A 17,993-nucleotide genomic window follows, 5' to 3' on the forward strand; every position below is an offset into this window, starting at 1 on the left:
AGAGGGAAGTCTGGGCTTCCCTGCTTAGGCTGTTGCCCCCGCGACCCGACCTCGGATAAGCGGAAGATGATGGATGGATGGATGGATGGATGGATGGATGGATCATTTGCACTCCCTGGTGGTGACATCTATCAAAATGAGGGTGGTCCCAAAAAGGTGGGAGTTTTCAAATTGACTGTGTGTCGCTTTTAAAAGTGCTCCCCCTCTGGTCAACATATGAAATAACAAGTGTGTGTAAACATTTGAAGTGCTCCTCCTCTGGCCAACATATGTAATAAGAAGTGTGTGTAAGAAATTGAAATGCGCCCCCTCTGGCCTAAATTAATTTAAAAAAATTAATAAATATGTATATAGAGACATACTGTAATAACTTGAAGTAAATAGTGAAGATAAAAAAATAATTACAAACCCAAAACATTGACTAAAAACTTACCTTTTTTATATTTGCATAGTATGTATGTATTATTAATGTTGTAAATACAAATCTTTATATATCTAGAAAGGGTGGTCCTAAAGAGGTAGGCAATTTTCCGAGGTCTCAAGAAGGTAACAAATACAAGAATGTGTGTGAGTGAGTGTTCTTGTATTTCTACCCTTCTTGTGACACCAACAAGGAAAAGTAGCTTCCATATGAGGAGGTGTGAACAAGTTAGGACATAAATCATGGTCCTAATACGGAAAACCATTACATCTAATAGAGAATGTCTCATTTGCACCCCTGGTGGTGACATCTATGAAAATGAGGGTGGTCCCAAAAAGGAGGGCTTTTTCAAATTGACTGTGTGTCGCTTTTAAAAGTGATCCCCCTCTCGTCAACATATGAAATAACAAGTGTGTGTAAACATTTGAAGTGCGCCCCCTCACGCCAAAATGTATTTACAAAATTATATAAATATGTATAAAGAGACATACCGTAATAACTTGAAGTAAATAATGAAGATTAAAAAACAATGAAAAACCAAAAATATTAACTACAAACATACCTTTTTTATATTTGCATAGTATGTACATATTATTAATGCAATATATCTAGAAAGGGTGGTCCTAAAGAGGTAGGCATTTTTCCGAGATCTCAAGAAGGTTACAAATACAAGAACGTGTGTGTGTGTGTGTGTGTGTGTGTGTGTGTGTCTCACCCCCAGGGCTCGGTCTTCTTTGTACTGCAGGAAAGCGTTTGTTGTTCCTTTCTTTGCCATGCGGATCCGAGCCATACGAACTTTCTGTTGGACAAGTTTAGGTTCAATGAATTGCTTTGAAATAAAACACAAATATCACAAATATCTCAGCAAACAAACAAGCACAAAAAATTGACGCCCCTTTGACTGAGTGAGTGAGGCCAACATAACCGGTTGTCGACATAAGCTAAAATTTTTACATTTAAATACAAATGATTTGTGACTTTGTCCAGAGACTTCTTAAGTCTTGATCTTTGTGTGTTGACATAGTTTTCCTCCGTTTGTGTTGATTATTTTAGATTTTAAAACTTGTTAGAATCCAGGTACACACAACACAGTTTTTATTTTGAAGCTTATTTTGCACTAAACAGGAAGTGTGTAACTAAACAGTACAGTAGATATTTGCCTATTCGGCATTTACTTATTTTCTTTTCTTTGCATGAAATTGTAATTGTTAGGGTTTTTTTTTTTTTAAGGTAACTTAGATAGAGCGTGGCATGATGGCGCTATCTACAGGCCAGGGTAGAATTACTGCAGAAATCAATCCAGGAGAGGGCGCTGTGTGAAGGGTAATTTGTGTCTATATTACAAAAACTTTTTTGGACAATTAATATTTTGCGTTTGAAATTTTTTTTCTTTTTACATCAAATTTTATTTTGACAATTTTATTGAATTTGGACATTTTGAAATTCAAAGTGTAAAAATTCACTGTTAAAGGAATCAACAATCGGTGTAGAAGTATTCGTTGTCAAATGTTATCATATCTACAAACATTTCTGCATTGACTTTTTCTATCCTGATTTTCTTTTGCGCTGATTTTTTTAAGCTGAATGTTTTATACACTGAGTTTTTGTACGCTGAATTGTTTTACATTTAATTTTTTTATATTGAATTTTTATACAATGGATTTTTTACAATGAAATTTAATACACAGATTTTTACACTAAACTTCAAATACAACACATTTTAATACATTAATTTTCCCCCTGATTTTTTTCACACTTAATTTTCATACACTGAATTTTCTCACACAATTCTTATACATAATTTTTTTAATGATGACTTTTATATACAGAATTTTATACACTCATTTTTTTACATTGAATTTTTATACACAGATTTTTTTTACACAAAATTTTCAAACACAGATTTATTTTACGCTAAATTTAATACACACCGAATGTTTATACATTAATTATTTTCCCCCTGAATTTTTATATACTGATATTTTTAATACAATTTTTATACATAATCTTGTAATGATGAATTTTGATAGACAGAATTTTTTTACACTGAATTTTTATACACTGGCTTTTTTTCCGCCCAATTTTTATGTACTGAATTTTTTTTACATTGAATTTTTAAATACTGGAATTTTTACGCTGAATTTTATACACAGGTTTTTTTTTTACGGAAAATTTCATATACAACACATTTTTATACATACATTTTTCCCCCTGAATTTGTATGCACCGATATTTTTTTTACAATTAACTTTCATACACTTCATTTTTTCCACACAATTTTTACACATCATTTTTTAATATTTTTTTATACATGTTATGCAGCATTTTTACACACTGCATTTATTTATGCTGAATTTTTATACACACAAGTTTTATACGCTAAATTTCATATGCACAAAATTTTTCTAAAAAAAAGAATTCCCTGAATTTTCATACTCTGATTTTTTTAGACTTAATTTTGATACACTAAATTTGTTTACACTGAATTTTCGTACATTGAATGTTTTCATAAAATTTTTATACATAATTTTTTAATGATGAAGTTTCATACGCAGTGTTTTTATGGACTGAATTTTTATACATCAATTTCTTTTACGCTAAATTTAATATACACCGAATTTTTATACAGGAATTTTTTTCCCCTCAATTTTTATACACTACTTTTTTTTACACTTGATTTAATTACACTGAATTTTCATACACTGATTTTTTTCATACAATTTAATACATAATTTTTTAATGATGAATTTTTATACAGGCCCTGCGATGAGGTGGCGACTTGTCCAGGGTGTACCCCGCCTTCCGCCCGATTGTAGCTGAGATAGGCGCCAGCGCCCCCTGCGACCCCGAAAGGGAATAAGCGGTAGAAAATGGATGGAAAATGGATTAATTTTTATACATGACATTTTTTCCCCCTGAATTTGTATACACTTATTTTTTTTACACTAAATTTATTTACACCACTGAATTTTCATACTCTTAATTTTTTCATACAATTTTATACATAATTTTTTAATGATGATTTTTTAAACACAGAATTTTTTTTACACCGCATTTTCTACACTGAATTGTTATACACCGATTTTGTTACCCTAAATTTCATATACACTGAATTTTTATTAAAAAAAAATTGTACTAATTTTTTTTACATTGATTTTTTTATACACTGACTTTTTTTACACTGAACTTTTATGGACTGAATTATTTTCCATTGAATTTTTATACACTGTATTTCTTTAACGCAACGTTTTTATGCATATTTTTAAATGCTTTTTTTATGTTTGTTTTACACTGAATTTTAACAAATTGAATTTTCAAACACTATTTTGCTGATGAATTTCAATCCATGTAAAAAATTTAATAACATAAATTCAGTGTAAAAAAAAAAAGAAGCTTTCGTTATAAAGACACAAATGAACCTCTATGGCGTTGTCTCACAAGTCAATCTTGTCAACATTTTCCAGCAGGAAGACGTTTTTCAAGACAAGAGTTGTGCTGTCACAGGTGTAAAAGTATGTGTGTAATTGTGTAGCAAAATGGCGTCCGACCTGCTGCGCTCGCATCTTGTCGGCTCGCTGGTTCTGGTGGTAGATGCGACTGAAGTTGGACACGATGACGGGCACGGGGAGGGCGATGACCAGCACGCCGCTCAGCGAGCAGATGGAGCCGAAAATCTTCCCAGCGATGGTGTTGGGGACCATGTCGCCGTACCTGCGGACCACCGCACAGAGGTCGTCAAAAGGCGGCAGAAATAACTCATCTGGTCGAGAGACTAGCGTGGAAGTGGCTCGTCGTAACCATGGTAACAGAGAGGCATCGTGCAACATGTGACCTTCTGTCGTTTGATGTCATCGTGACTGTGTTTTTGCAGACATCTTCAAATGTACAGTGGGGCAAAAAAGTATTTAGTCAGCCACCGATTGTGCAAGTTCTCCCACTTAAAATGATGACGGAGGTCTGTAATTTTAATCGTAAGTACACTTCAACTGTGAGAGACAGAATGTGGAAAAAAAATCCAGGAATTCACATTGTAGGAATTTTAAATAATTTATTTGTAAATTATGGTGGAAAGTAAGTATATGGTCAACCATTGAAAGCTCTCACTGATGGAAGGAGGTTTTGGCTCAAAATCTCACGATACATGGCCCCATTCATTCTTTCCTTAACACGGATCAATCGTCCTCTCCCCTTAGCAGAAAAACAGCCCCAACGCATGATGTTTCCACCCCCATGCTTCACAGTAGGTATGGTGTTCTTGGGATGCAACTCAGTATTCTTCTTCCTCCAAACAAGACGAGTTGAGTTTATACCAAAAAGTTCTATTTTGGTTTCATCTGACCACATGACATTCTCCCAATCCTCTGCTGTATTATCCATGTATCCATTTTGGTATAATCAATCAATAAATCAATCAATGTTTATTTATATAGCCCTAAATCACAAATGTCTCAAAGGAATGCACAAACCACTACAACTACGACATCCTCGGAAGAACCCACATAAGGGCAAGGAAAACTCACACCCAGTGGGACGTTGGTGACAATAATGACTATGAGAACCTTGGAGACGACCACAAATGTGGGCAACCCCTCCCTCCCACCCCTTGGGGACCAAAACCAATGGATGTCGAGCGGGTCTAACATGATACTGTGAAAGTTCAATCCATAGTGGATCCAACACAGCCGCGAGAGTTCAGTTCAAAGCGGATCCAAGACAGCACCGAGAGTCATGTCCACAAGAAACCAGTCCAAGCGGAGGCGGATCAGCATCGTAGAGATGTCCTCCACCGATACACAGGCGAGCGGTCCATCCTGGGTCCCGACGAGCGGTCCATCCTGGGTCCCGACTCTGGACAGCCAGTACTTCATCCATGGCCATCGGACCGGACCCCCTCCACAAGAGAGGGGGGTACAGAGGAGAAAAAGAAAAGAAGCGGCAGATCAACTGGTCTAAAAAGGAGGTCTATTTAAAGGCTAGAGTATACAAATGAGTTTTAAGGTGAGACTTAAATGCTTCTACTGAGGTAGCATCTCGAACTGTTACCGGGAGGGCATTCCAGAGTACTGGAGCCCGAACGGAAAACGCTCTATAGCCCGCAGACTTTTTGGGGGGCTTTAGGAATCACTAATTAGCCGGAGTCCTTTGAACGCAGATTTCTTGCCGGGACATATGGTACAATACAATCGGCAAGATAGGATGGAGCTAGACCGTGTAGTATTTTATACGTAAGTAGTAAAACCTTAAAGTCACATCTTAAGTGCACAGGAAGCCAGTGCAGGTGAGCCAGTACAGGCGTAATGTGATCAAACTTTCTTGTTCTTGTCAAAAATCTAGCAGCCGCATTTTGTACCAACTGTAATCGTTTAATGCTAGACATGGGGAGACCTGAAAATAATCGAGACGAGACGTAACAAACGCATGGATAATGATCTCGGCATCTTTAGTGGACAAAATGGAGCGAATTTTAGCAATATTACGGAGATGAAAGAAGGCCGTTTTAGTAACGCTTTTAATGTGTGGCTCAAAGGAGAGAGTTGGGTCGCAGATAATACCCAGATTCTTTACCGAGTCCCCTTGTTTAATTGTTTGGTTGTCAAATGTTAAAGTTGTATTATTAAATAGAGGTCGGTGTCTAGCAGGACCGATAATCAGCATTTCCATTTTTTGGGCGTTGAGTTGCAAAAAGTTAGCGGACATCCATTGTTTAATTTCATCAAGTATAAACTCAACTCGTCGTGTTTGGAGGAAGAAGAATACTGAGTTGCATCCTAAGAACACCATACCTACTGTGAAGCATGGGGGTGGAAACATCATGCTTTGGGGCTGTTTTTCTGCTAAGGGGACAGGACGGTTGATACGTGTTAAGGAAAGAATGAATGGGGCCGTGTATCGTGAGATTTTGAGCCAAAACCTCCTTCCATCAGTGAGAGCTTTGAATGGTTGACCAAATACGTATTTTCCACCATAATTTACAAATAAATTCTTAAAAATTCCTACAATGTGAATTCCTGGATTTTTTTCCCACATTCTGTCTCTCACAGTTGAAGTGTACCTATGATGAAAATTACAGACCTCTGTCATCATTTTAAGTGGGCGAACTTGCACAGAACTTGACTAAATACTTTTTTGCCCCACTGTACTGTCCTGCAGTCAAAGAAGTGGATGCACCTTTAAACACACACTTAACTGGAGGGTGGGGTGTGTCGTGGCGTCATGCCAAATAAAAGCTTACAAGAGTGGGCGGTCCCTTAAGAGCAGGGTCAGGCCCGGTTCTGGCGAGCGCGTTCAATATTTCATGACGGGATTATGTCATCCTCGACTCAACATGGAGGGAAACTCTGCCTTGGAGAGGAACAACAAGCTTATCAGGTCTCGCCGTGTTCACTGGTAACCGTGACAACACAGTCAAGGAGGCAAGGACGCAGTAAATTAAAGCTTTTTCATGAAAGTCAGCGTGTTCTGATCCCAGATCAGCGCGGATAAAAAAAAAATACAATAGGCCATTAGCAGCCAGCTGACCAATGGCACACTCAGCTGGATGCTTATCGGCCAATCAGGAGGTGATTCAGCACACGGCCGATGCTAATTCACTTATTTGCTCTCCTTGGACCAGAGTGCAGGTTCTAAACAAAGCAAGGTCTTTGCTCCCAGCTCACATATGACGGGACTGCAAACCCAAGTATTACAACTCCTTTTTCTATAACACAAGCAGCCTGAAACATCCATCCGTTCATTTTCTACCGCTTGTCCCTTTCACGCATGAGAATATCACCTGGCAACATGAGAACCTACAGAGTCAACTAAAACATGAATGCATAGAAGGTCATCTACGACATGGGTGTCAAACTCTGGCCCGCAGGTCAAATTTGGCCCGCTGTGTAATTTCATTTGGCCCTTGAGGCAATATCAAATTAACATTGGAGCTGGCCAGCCAGTATTATACAGCGGCGGTGCCGATATCACCGCTAATACTCATACTTGCCAACCCTCCCGATTTACCCCAGGAGACTCCTGAAGTTCAGTGCGCCTCCCGAAAATCTCCAAGGGCAACCATTCTCCCGAATTTTTCCAGATATCCACCCGGACAACCATATTGGGGGCGTGCCTTAAAGCCACTATCTTTAGCGTCCTCTACAACCTGTCGTCACGTCTGCTTTTCCTCCATACAAACTGCGTGCCGGCTCAGCCACACAATATATGTGGCTTTTACACACACTTAAGTGAATGAAAGGCATACTTGGTCAACAGCAATACAGGTCACACTGAGGGTGGCCGTATAAAAAACTTTAAAACTGTTACAAATATGCGCCACACTGTGAACCCACACCAAACAAGAACGACAAACACATTTCGGGAGAACATCCGCACCGTAACACAACATAAACACAACAGAACATATACCCAGAACCCCTTGCAGCACTAACTCTTCCGGGACGCTACAATATACACCCCCCAGCTACCACCAAACCCCCAAAAATTTATTAGCCTGTGGAAAAAGTTAATGTTGATATTTACCTCAGAAGGCTGCAAATAGAAAAGAGTCATTGTTGTATTTATTTAAAAAAAAATTGGATTTAATACACCGTTGATGTTTTTGGGATTGTTTTTTGAAAGTTCATTGTGCACTATTAAGTTATATAAGCATTGCTTGTTCCATATTCAGTGTTAAAGCAAATAAGTGTAGCAAACTGAGCAATGATGAACGTTTTATTCACCCACTTTCTCTTGCTACTTCAAGGCTAGAATGTTGGATTCATTCATTATTGTTATTTTATTTTCAAATTTATTATTAGCCTGTGGAAAAAGTTTATTTTGATATTTACATCAGAATGTTGTAAATAGAAAAGAGGCATTCCTTTTTTATTAAAATGTTATTTGATATGCCATTGATATCTTTTTTTTTAAAGGGGAACATTATCACAATTTCAAAAGGGTTAAAAACTGTAAAAATCAGTTCCCAGTGGCTTGTTTTATTTTTCGAAGTTTTTTTCAAAATTTTACACCTCCCTGAATATCCCTAAAAAAAGCTTTAAAGTTCTTGATCGATGCGACTGTCCATTTCCCTGTGACGTCATACAGTGCTGCCAATGCAAACAACATGGCGGTTACCACAGCAAGATATAGCGACATTAGCCCGGATTCAGACTCGGATTTCAGCGGCTTAAGCGATTCAACAGATTACGCATGTATTGAAACACATGGTCGGAGTATGGAGGCAGATAGCGAAAACGAAATTGAAGAAGAAACTGACGCTATTGGGCGAATAGCTATTGACGCTATTCGGCCATAGCATGGGTGTACCTAATGAAGTGGCCCATAGCATGGCTGCCTTATTAGCATCACCGGTAAAATGTGCAGACCAAACGATCAGGACTTTCGCATCTTGTGACACTGGAGCAACTTAAATCCGTCGATTGGTGGGTGTTTGTTTCGCATTAAATGTGGGTATCTAGTTTCAAATGTACATACAGCTAGCGTAAATAGCATGTTAGCATCGATTAGCTGGCAGTCATTCTGCGACCAAATATGTCTGATTAGCACATAAGTCAATAACATCAACAAAACTCACCTTTGTGATTTCGTTGACTTAATCGTTGCAAATGCATCTGCAGGTTATCCATACATCTCTGTGCCATGTCTGTCTTAGCATCGCCGGTAAAATGTGCAGACACTCTGGTACACTCAATTGGGGTCTGGCGGCAGATTTCTTGCCAGTGGTGCAACTTGAATCCCTCCCTGTTAGTGTTGTTACACCCTCCGACAACACACAGACGAGGCATGATGTCTCCAAGGTTCCAAAAAATAGTAGAAAAAACGGAAAATAACAGAGCTGAGACCCGGTCTTTGTAATGTGTTGAAAATGAAAATTGCGGCTGTATTATCTGGGAGACGTCACGTTCTGACGTCATCACCACATGGGCGATAAACAGAAAGGCGTTTAATTCGCCAAAATTCACCCATTTAGAGTTCAGAAATCGGTCAAAAAAATACATGGTCTTTTTTCTGCAACATCAAGGTATATATTAACGCTTACATAGGTTTGGTGATAATGTTCCCCTTTAATTATTATTATTATTTGAAACTGGATTTTGCATGTCACTATAAAGTTATATAAGCTTTGCTTGTTCAATATATAGATAGATAGTACTTTATTGATTAGTTCAGGAGAGTTCCTTCAGGAAAATTTAAATATTTGATGCAAAACTTGTTTGGGTCCTTATTAAAAGGTTAATTAGTTCAACCTTGGCCCACAGCTTTGTTCAGTTTTGAATTTTTGCTCACTCTGTATTTGACTTCGACATCCATAACCTACGACATGAGAACCTACAGAGTCAACGACAGCATGAGAACATAGAAGTCCTCTGTGACATGAAAACCGACAGAGTCTACAACAACATGAGAACATAGAAGTCCTTTGTAACATGAGAACCGACAGACTCAACAACAACATGAGAATATAGAGGGTTATCTACTACATGAGAACCTACAGACTCAACAACAACATGAGAACATAGGAGTCCTCTGTAACATGAGAACCGACAGAGTCAACAACAACATGAGAACATTGGAGGTCCTATGGAACATGAGAACCTACAGAGTCAACAACCACATGAGAACATAGAGGGTCATCTACTACATGAGAACTTATAGAGTCAACAACCACATGAGAACAAGGGAGGTCTTCTGTAACATTGTCAACAACAAAATGAGAACTTACAGAGTCAACAACATTAGAACATAGGTAAACTACTACATGAGAACCTACAGAGTTAACAACAACATGAGAACATAAAAGGTCATCTACGACATGAGAACATAGAGAGAAAAAAACCACATGAGAACCTACAGGTTTAACGACGACATGAGAACATAGGAGTCCTCTGTAACATGAGAACCGACAGAGTCAACAACAACATGACAACATAAGAGGTCCTCTGTAACATGATAACCTAAAGAATTAACAACAACATGAGAACAAAGAGGATCATCTACGACATGAGAACCTACAGAGTCAACAACAACATGAGAACAAAAAGGATCATCTACAACATGAGAACCTACAGAGTCAACAACAATATGAAAACATAGGGTCATCTACTACATGACAACTTATAGTGTCAACAACAACATGAGAACATAGAGGATCATCTACGACATGAGAACCTATGGACTCAACAACAACGTGAGAACTTAGGAGTCCACTGTAACATGAGAACCTACAGAGTCAACAACAACATGAGAACATAGGAGTCCTCTGTAACATGAGAACCTACAGAATCTACAACATGAGAACATAGAGGGTCATCTACGAGACATGAGAACCTACAGACTCAACAACAACATGCAAACATAGAAGTCCTCTGTAACATGAGAACCGACAGACTCAAAAACAACATGAAAACATAGGAGGTCCTCTGTAACATGAGAACCTATAGAGTCTACAACAACATGAGAACATAGAATATCGTCTACAACATGAGAACCAACAGAGTCAAATACCACATGAGAACAAGGGATGTCCTCTGTAACATGAGACCCTCCAGAGTCAACAACCACATGAGAACAAGGAAGGTCTTCTGTAACATGAGAACCTACTGAGTCAACAACAGCATGAGAACATAGAGGATCATCTACGACAGGGGTCTCAAACTCAATTTACCAGGGGGCCACTGGACGCGGAGTCTGGGTGAGGCTGGGCCGCAAGAAAAGATTTCTTCAAAAAAATGTTGCATACTCCTCAGCATGTCTAGTTGTATAATGACATTTCAAATTGTATCCCTTGTATTTTGTACTTTTATTTTGTATTTCTCTGTGCAAATAAGAGACGTCGGGCTGCCCCTGTGCTCAACCGAGAAATATTGCATCTCACACTTTTCCTGGAATTGTCTTTGCTCATCACGAACCTTTCTCTTCACTGCAGGCTTTAAAAAAGACATGTTTGGAGAATATTGTTTTTTCCGCAATGTGTGTCGTTCCGCTTTTCTTCCCTACAGCAACACGACGGTCGGCAGATAATAGTACCGGAAAGTACAGGGGTAGTGAGCACAAAAGAGTGACGGCTCCCGGAGTGTCATGTAGGAATATATGTAGAGTTCATCGTGTGAGGCAATGCAAATTAAACAATAAAAAAAATAAATAACAGTTTGAATTGGTTCAGGTTATCGGAGACTGTTATTACTGACGGACAGGTGTCGCGGTGTGACTGCAGCCAGGCACGTAAGAAAACCCTCGTCTCCATGGCAACGTCTCTGTCGCTTTCACTCATTTGGCGCTTTTCCACTAACGCAGGGGTAGGCAACCCAGAACGTTGAAAGAACCATTCTGGACCTAAATAACACAACGCTGTCAAGCACCATTATTATAAAACTCGCGGGCCGCACTAACATTAAACTTTCATATTACAGTGGGGGCCGCAAAATAACTTCTCACGGGCCGCGTGTCTGAGACCCCTGATCCACGACATGAGAACCTACAGACTCAACAGCAACATGAGGACATAGAAGTTCTCTGTAACATGAGAACCGACAGTCAAAAACAACATGAGAACAAAGGTCCTCTGTAACATGAGAACCTACAGAGTTAACAACAACATGAGAACATAGAGGGTTATCTGCGACATGAGAACCTACAGAGTCAACAACAACATGAAAACATAGAGGGTTATCTGCGACATGAGAACCTACAGAGTCAACAACAATATGACAACAAAGGAGTCCTCTGTACCATGAGAACCGACAGTCAACAACAAAATGAGAATATAGGAGGTCCTCTGTAACATGAGAACCTACAGAGTCAACAACCACATGAGAACATAGAGGATCATCTACTACATGAGAACCTATAGAGTCAACAACGACGACATGAAAATATAGGAGGTCATCAACAACATGAAAACCTACAGAGTCAATGACGACATGAGAACATAGATGGTCATCTATGACATGAGAACCTACAGACTACAACAACATGAGAACATAGAAGTCCTCTGTAACATGAGAACCGACAGAGTCAACAACATGAGAACATAGGAGTCCTCTGTAACATGAGAACCTACAGAGTCTACAACATGAGAACATAGAAGGTCATCTACGAGATATGAGAACCTACAGACTCAACAACAACATGAGAACATAAAATTCCTCTGTAACATGAGAACCGACAGAGTCAAAAACAACATGAGAACATATGAGGGCCTCTGTAACATGAGAACCTACAGAGTCTACAACAACATGAGAACATAGAATATCATCTACAACATGAGAACCAACAGAGTCAAAAACCACATGAGAACAAGGGAGGTCCTCTGTAACATGAGAACCTACATAGTCAACAACAGCATGAGAACACAGAGGATCATCCACGACATGAGAACCTACGGAGTCAACAACCACATGAGAACAAGAAAGGTCTTCTGTAACATGAGAACCTACATAGTCAACAACAGCATGAGAACATAGAGGATCATCTACGACATGAGAACCTACAGACTCAACAGCAACATGAGAACATAGAAGTTCTCTGTAACATGAGAACCGACAGTCAAAAACAACATGAGAACATAGGTCCTCTGTAAAATGAGAACCTACAGACTCAACAACAAAATGAGAACATAGAGGGTTATCTGCGACATGAGAACCTACAGAGTCAACAACAACATGAGAACATAGAGGGTTATCTGCGACATGAGAACCGCCAGAGTCAACAACAATGACATGAGAATATAGGAGGTCATCAACAACATGAGAACCTACAGAGTCAACGACGACATGAGAACATAGATGGTCATCTACAACATGAGAACAAAGGAGTCCTCTGTACCATGAGAACCAACAGTCAACAACAACATGAGAATATAGGAGGTCCTCTGTAACATGAGAACCTACAGAGTCAACAACCACATGAGAACATAGAGGGTCATCTACTACATGAGAACCTACAGAGTCAACAACGATGACATGAGAATATAGGAGGTCATCAACAACATGAGAACCTACAGAGTCAACGACGACATGAGAACATAGATGGTCATCTACAACATGAGAACCTACAAAGTATACTGCAAAATTAGAACATAGAGGGTCATCTGCAACATGAGAAATTACAGAGTCAACAAAGGAGTCCTCTGTACCATGAGAACCGACAGTCAACAACAACATGAGAACATAAAGGGTCATCTACTACATGAGAACCTATAGAGTCAACAACCACATGAGAACATAGAGGATCATCTATTACATGAGAACCTATAGAGTCAACAACAACATGAGAACCTATAGAGGATCATCTATTACATGAGAACCTATAGAGTCAACAACAACATGAGAACCTATAGAGTCAACAACAACATGAGAACATAGAGGATCATCTATTACATGAGAACCTATAGAGTCAACAACAACATGAGAACATAGAGGATCATCTATTACATGAGAACCTATAGAGTCAACAACAACATGAGAACATAGAGGATCATCTACGATAGGGGTCACCAACGCGTTGCCCGTAAGGACCAGATGAGTCGCCCACTGGCCTGTTCTAAAAATAGCTCAAATAGCAGCACTTACCAGTGAGCTGCCTCTATTTTTTAAATTGTATTTATTTACTAGCAAGCTGGTCTCGCTTTGACATTTTTAATTCTAAGAGAGACAAAACTCAAATAGAATTTGAAAATCCAAGAAAATATTTTAAAGACTTGGTCTTCACTTGTTTAAATAAATTAATTTAGTGTTTTACTTTGCTTCCTATAACTTTCAGAAAAACAACTTTAGAGAAAAAATACAACCTTAAAAATGATTTTAGGATTTTTAAACACATATACCTTTTTACCTTTTAAATTACTTCCTGACAATTTAAATCAAAGTTCAAATAAATTATTATTTTTTTATTGTAAAGAATAACAAAGGCATTTTAATTTAATTCTTCATTTTAGCTTGTTTTTTCCACTAAGAATTTTGTGAAATATTTCTTCAAACTTATTGTGATTAAAATAAAAATAAAAATATTCTGGCAAATCTAGAAAATCTGTAGAATCAAATTTAAATCTTATTTCAAAGTCTTTTGAATTTCTTTTAAAATTTTTGTTCTGGAAAATCTAGAAGAAATAATGATTTGTCTTTGTTAGAAATATAGCTTGGTCCAATTTGTTATATATTCTAACAAAGTGCAGATTGGATTTTAACCTATTTAAAACATGTCATCAAAATTTTAAAAATCTTAATCAGAAAAAATTACTAATGATGTGCCATAAATTCTTTTTTAAATTTTTTCAAAAAGATTCGTATTAGCTAGTTTTTCTCTTCTTTTTTTCGGTTGAATTTTGAATTTTAAAGAGTTGAAATTGAAGATAAACTATGTTTCAAAATTAAATTTTCATTTTTTTCAATTAAGAGTTTTTTTTCATTATTTATTCTCTACAAAAAAACTTCCGTAAAAGGAAAAAATGGACGACGGAATGACTGACAGAAATACCCCTTTTTTTAATATATATATATATAGATTTATTTATTAAATATGAATTGAGCAAATTGGCTATTTTTGGCAATTTATTTAAGTGTGTATCAAACTGGTAGCCTTTCGCATTAATCAGTACCCAAGAAGTAGCTCTTGGTTTCAAAAAGGTTGGTGACCCCTGATCTACGATATGAAAACCTACAGCGTCAACAACAACATGAGAACATAGAAGGTCATCTACAAAATGAGAACTTACAGAGTCAACAACATTAGAACATAGAAGGCCATCTACAACATGATAACCTACAGAATTAACAACAACATGAAGACATAGAAGGTCATCGACAACTTGACAATCTATAGAGTCAACAATAACATAAGAACATAGAGGATCATCTACTACAAGAGAACCTACAGACTCAACAACAACATGAGAACATAGGATGTCCTCTGTAACATGAGAACCTACAAAGTCAACAACCACATGAGAACATAGGAGGTCCTCTGTACCATGAGAACCGACAGAGTCAACAACAACATGAGAACATAGAGGGTCATTTACTACATGAGAACCTACAGAGTCAACAAAAACATGAGAACATAGAGGTTCATCTATAACATGAGAACCTACAGAGTCAACGACGACATGAGAATATAGGAGGTCATCAACAACATGAGAACCTACAGAGTCAACGACGACATGAGAACATAGATGGTCATCTACATGAGAACCTACAAAGTATACTACAATATTAGAACATAGAGGGTCATCTGCAACATGAGAAATTACAGAGTCAACGACGGCATAAGAAAATAGAGAGTCGACATGAGAACATACAGGGTCATCTACAACATGAGAACCTACAGTGTCAACTACGACATGAGAACAGACACAGTAAACTACATTATGAGAAAATGAGAACTTACAGATTCAACGACGACATGAGAACAGAGTGTCATCTACAACATGAGAACCTAATGTCAAAGATGACTTGAGAACAGAGTAATCTACGACATGAGAACCTACAGAGTCAAAAATAACATGAGAACATAGACAGTCATCTACGACATGAGAACCTTAAGAGGCTACAAAAACGTGAGAACATAGAGAGTAAACTACGTCATGAGAACCTACAGAGTCAACAACAACATGAGAACAGAGTGTCATCTACGACATGCGAACCTACAGTGTCAATGACATAAGAATTCAGGTTTATCTGCAACATGACAACCTACAGAGTCAACTATGACATGAGATCCTACAGAGTCAACTATGACATGAGATCCTACAGAGTCAACTACGACATGAGAACATAGTGCGTCATTTACAACAGGAGAACCTACAGAGTCAACGACGACACGAGAACATAGAGCGTCATCTACAACATGAGAACCTACAGTGTCAATGAAGACATGAGAACATAAAGGTTCATTTACAACATGAGAAACTACATAGTCATCTACGACATGAGAACCTACAGAGTCAATAATGTCGGGTGTTACCATTTAGTGGTCAATTGTACGAAATATGTACTGAACTGTGCAATCTACTTATTAAAGTATCAATCAATCAAAGTCATGAGAACATGGAGTAAACCACAACATTACAACATAGGGTCAATGATGACATGAGAAAGTAGTGGGTCACTATGACATGAGAACTGACAGAGTCAATGACATCATGAGAACATAAAGGGTGATTTATTCCATGAGAACCTAGAGAATCAACAACAACATGAAAACATAGAGGGTCATCTACAACATGAGATCCTACCGAGTCAGCGATGATATGAGAATAGAGGGTCATCTACAACATGAGAACATAGAGGTTCATCTACAACATGAGAACATAGATGTTCATATACAACATGAGAACCTACAGAGTCAACGACGACATGAAAACAGAGTGTCATCTACGACATGAGAACCTACAGTGTCAATGATGACAGGAGAACATTGAGGTTCATTTACAACATGAGAAACTACAGAGTCAACTACGACACGAGAACATAGAGGTTCATCTACAACATGAGAACCTACAGTGTCAATGATAACATGAGAACATAAAGGTTCATCTACAACATGAGAAACTACACAGTCATCTACGACATGGTAACAGAGTGTCATTTACGACATGAGAACCTACAGAGTCAATGATGTTGGGTGTTACCATTTAGTGGTCAATTGTACGAAATATGTACTGAACTGTGCAATCTACTAATAAATCCATCCATCCATCCATCATCTTCCGCTTATCCGAGGTCGGGTCGCGGGGGCAACAGCCTAAGCAGGGAAACCCAGACTTCCCTCTCCCCAGCCACTTCGTCTAGCTCTTCCCGGGGGATCCCGAGGCGTTCCCAGGCCAGCCGGGAGACATAGTCTTCCCAACGTGTCCTGGGTCTTCCCCGTGGCCTCCTACCGGTTGGACGTGCCCTAAACACCTCCCTAGGGAGGCGTTCGGGTGGCATCCTGACCAGATGCCCGAACCACCTCATCTGGCTCCTCTCGATGTGAAGGAGCAGCGGCTTTACTTTGAGTTCCTCCCGGATGGTAGAGCTTCTCACCCTATCTCTAAGGGAGAGCCCCGCCACACGGCGGAGGAAACTCATTTCGGCCGCTTGTACCCGTGATCTTATCCTTTCGGTCATGACCCAAAGCTCATGACCATAGGTGAGGATGGGAACGTAGATCGACCGGTAAATTGAGAGCTTTGGGTTCATCTACAACATGAGAACCTACAGAGTCAACGACGACATGAGAACAGAGTGTCATCTACGACATGAGAACCTACAGTGTCAATGATGACAGGAGAACATTGAGGTTCATTTACAACATGAGAAACTACAGAATTTACGACATGACAACATACAGAGTCAATGACGACATGAGAACATAAAGGGTCATTTACGACATGAGAACCTAGAGAATAATCAACAACATGAAAACATGGAGAGTCATAGACAACATGAGATCCTACCGAGTCAGCGAGGATATGAGAACAGAGGGTCATCTACAACATGAGAACATAGAGGTTCATCTACAACATGAGAACCTACAGAGCCAACGATGACACGAGAACTTAGAGGTTCATCTACGACATGAGAACCTACAGTGTCAATGA

General features: G+C 38.6%; 1 protein-coding gene and 1 pseudogene across 1 annotated transcript in view; one reads left to right on the forward strand and one right to left on the reverse strand.

Moving 5' to 3' along the window:
• Positions 1-17,993, forward strand: part of LOC133544461 (suppressor of tumorigenicity 14 protein homolog) — a 480,364-nt pseudogene that overhangs the window by 148,051 nt on the left and 314,320 nt on the right.
• Positions 1-17,993, reverse strand: part of LOC133544303 (potassium voltage-gated channel subfamily D member 1-like) — a 49,841-nt gene that overhangs the window by 8,653 nt on the left and 23,195 nt on the right. Inside the window, exons 4-5 of the mRNA XM_061889496.1 lie at positions 3,970-4,132; positions 1,137-1,220 (exon numbers count right to left, since the gene is read on the reverse strand). Of these exons, the coding sequence (XP_061745480.1) occupies positions 1,137-1,220; positions 3,970-4,132 (247 nt within the window). The remainder of the gene's footprint in view (positions 1-1,136; positions 1,221-3,969; positions 4,133-17,993) is intronic.

Source organism: Nerophis ophidion, linkage group LG27, assembly GCF_033978795.1.
Source record: "Nerophis ophidion isolate RoL-2023_Sa linkage group LG27, RoL_Noph_v1.0, whole genome shotgun sequence".
In the NCBI taxonomy this organism is placed as follows: domain Eukaryota; kingdom Metazoa; phylum Chordata; class Actinopteri; order Syngnathiformes; family Syngnathidae; genus Nerophis; species Nerophis ophidion.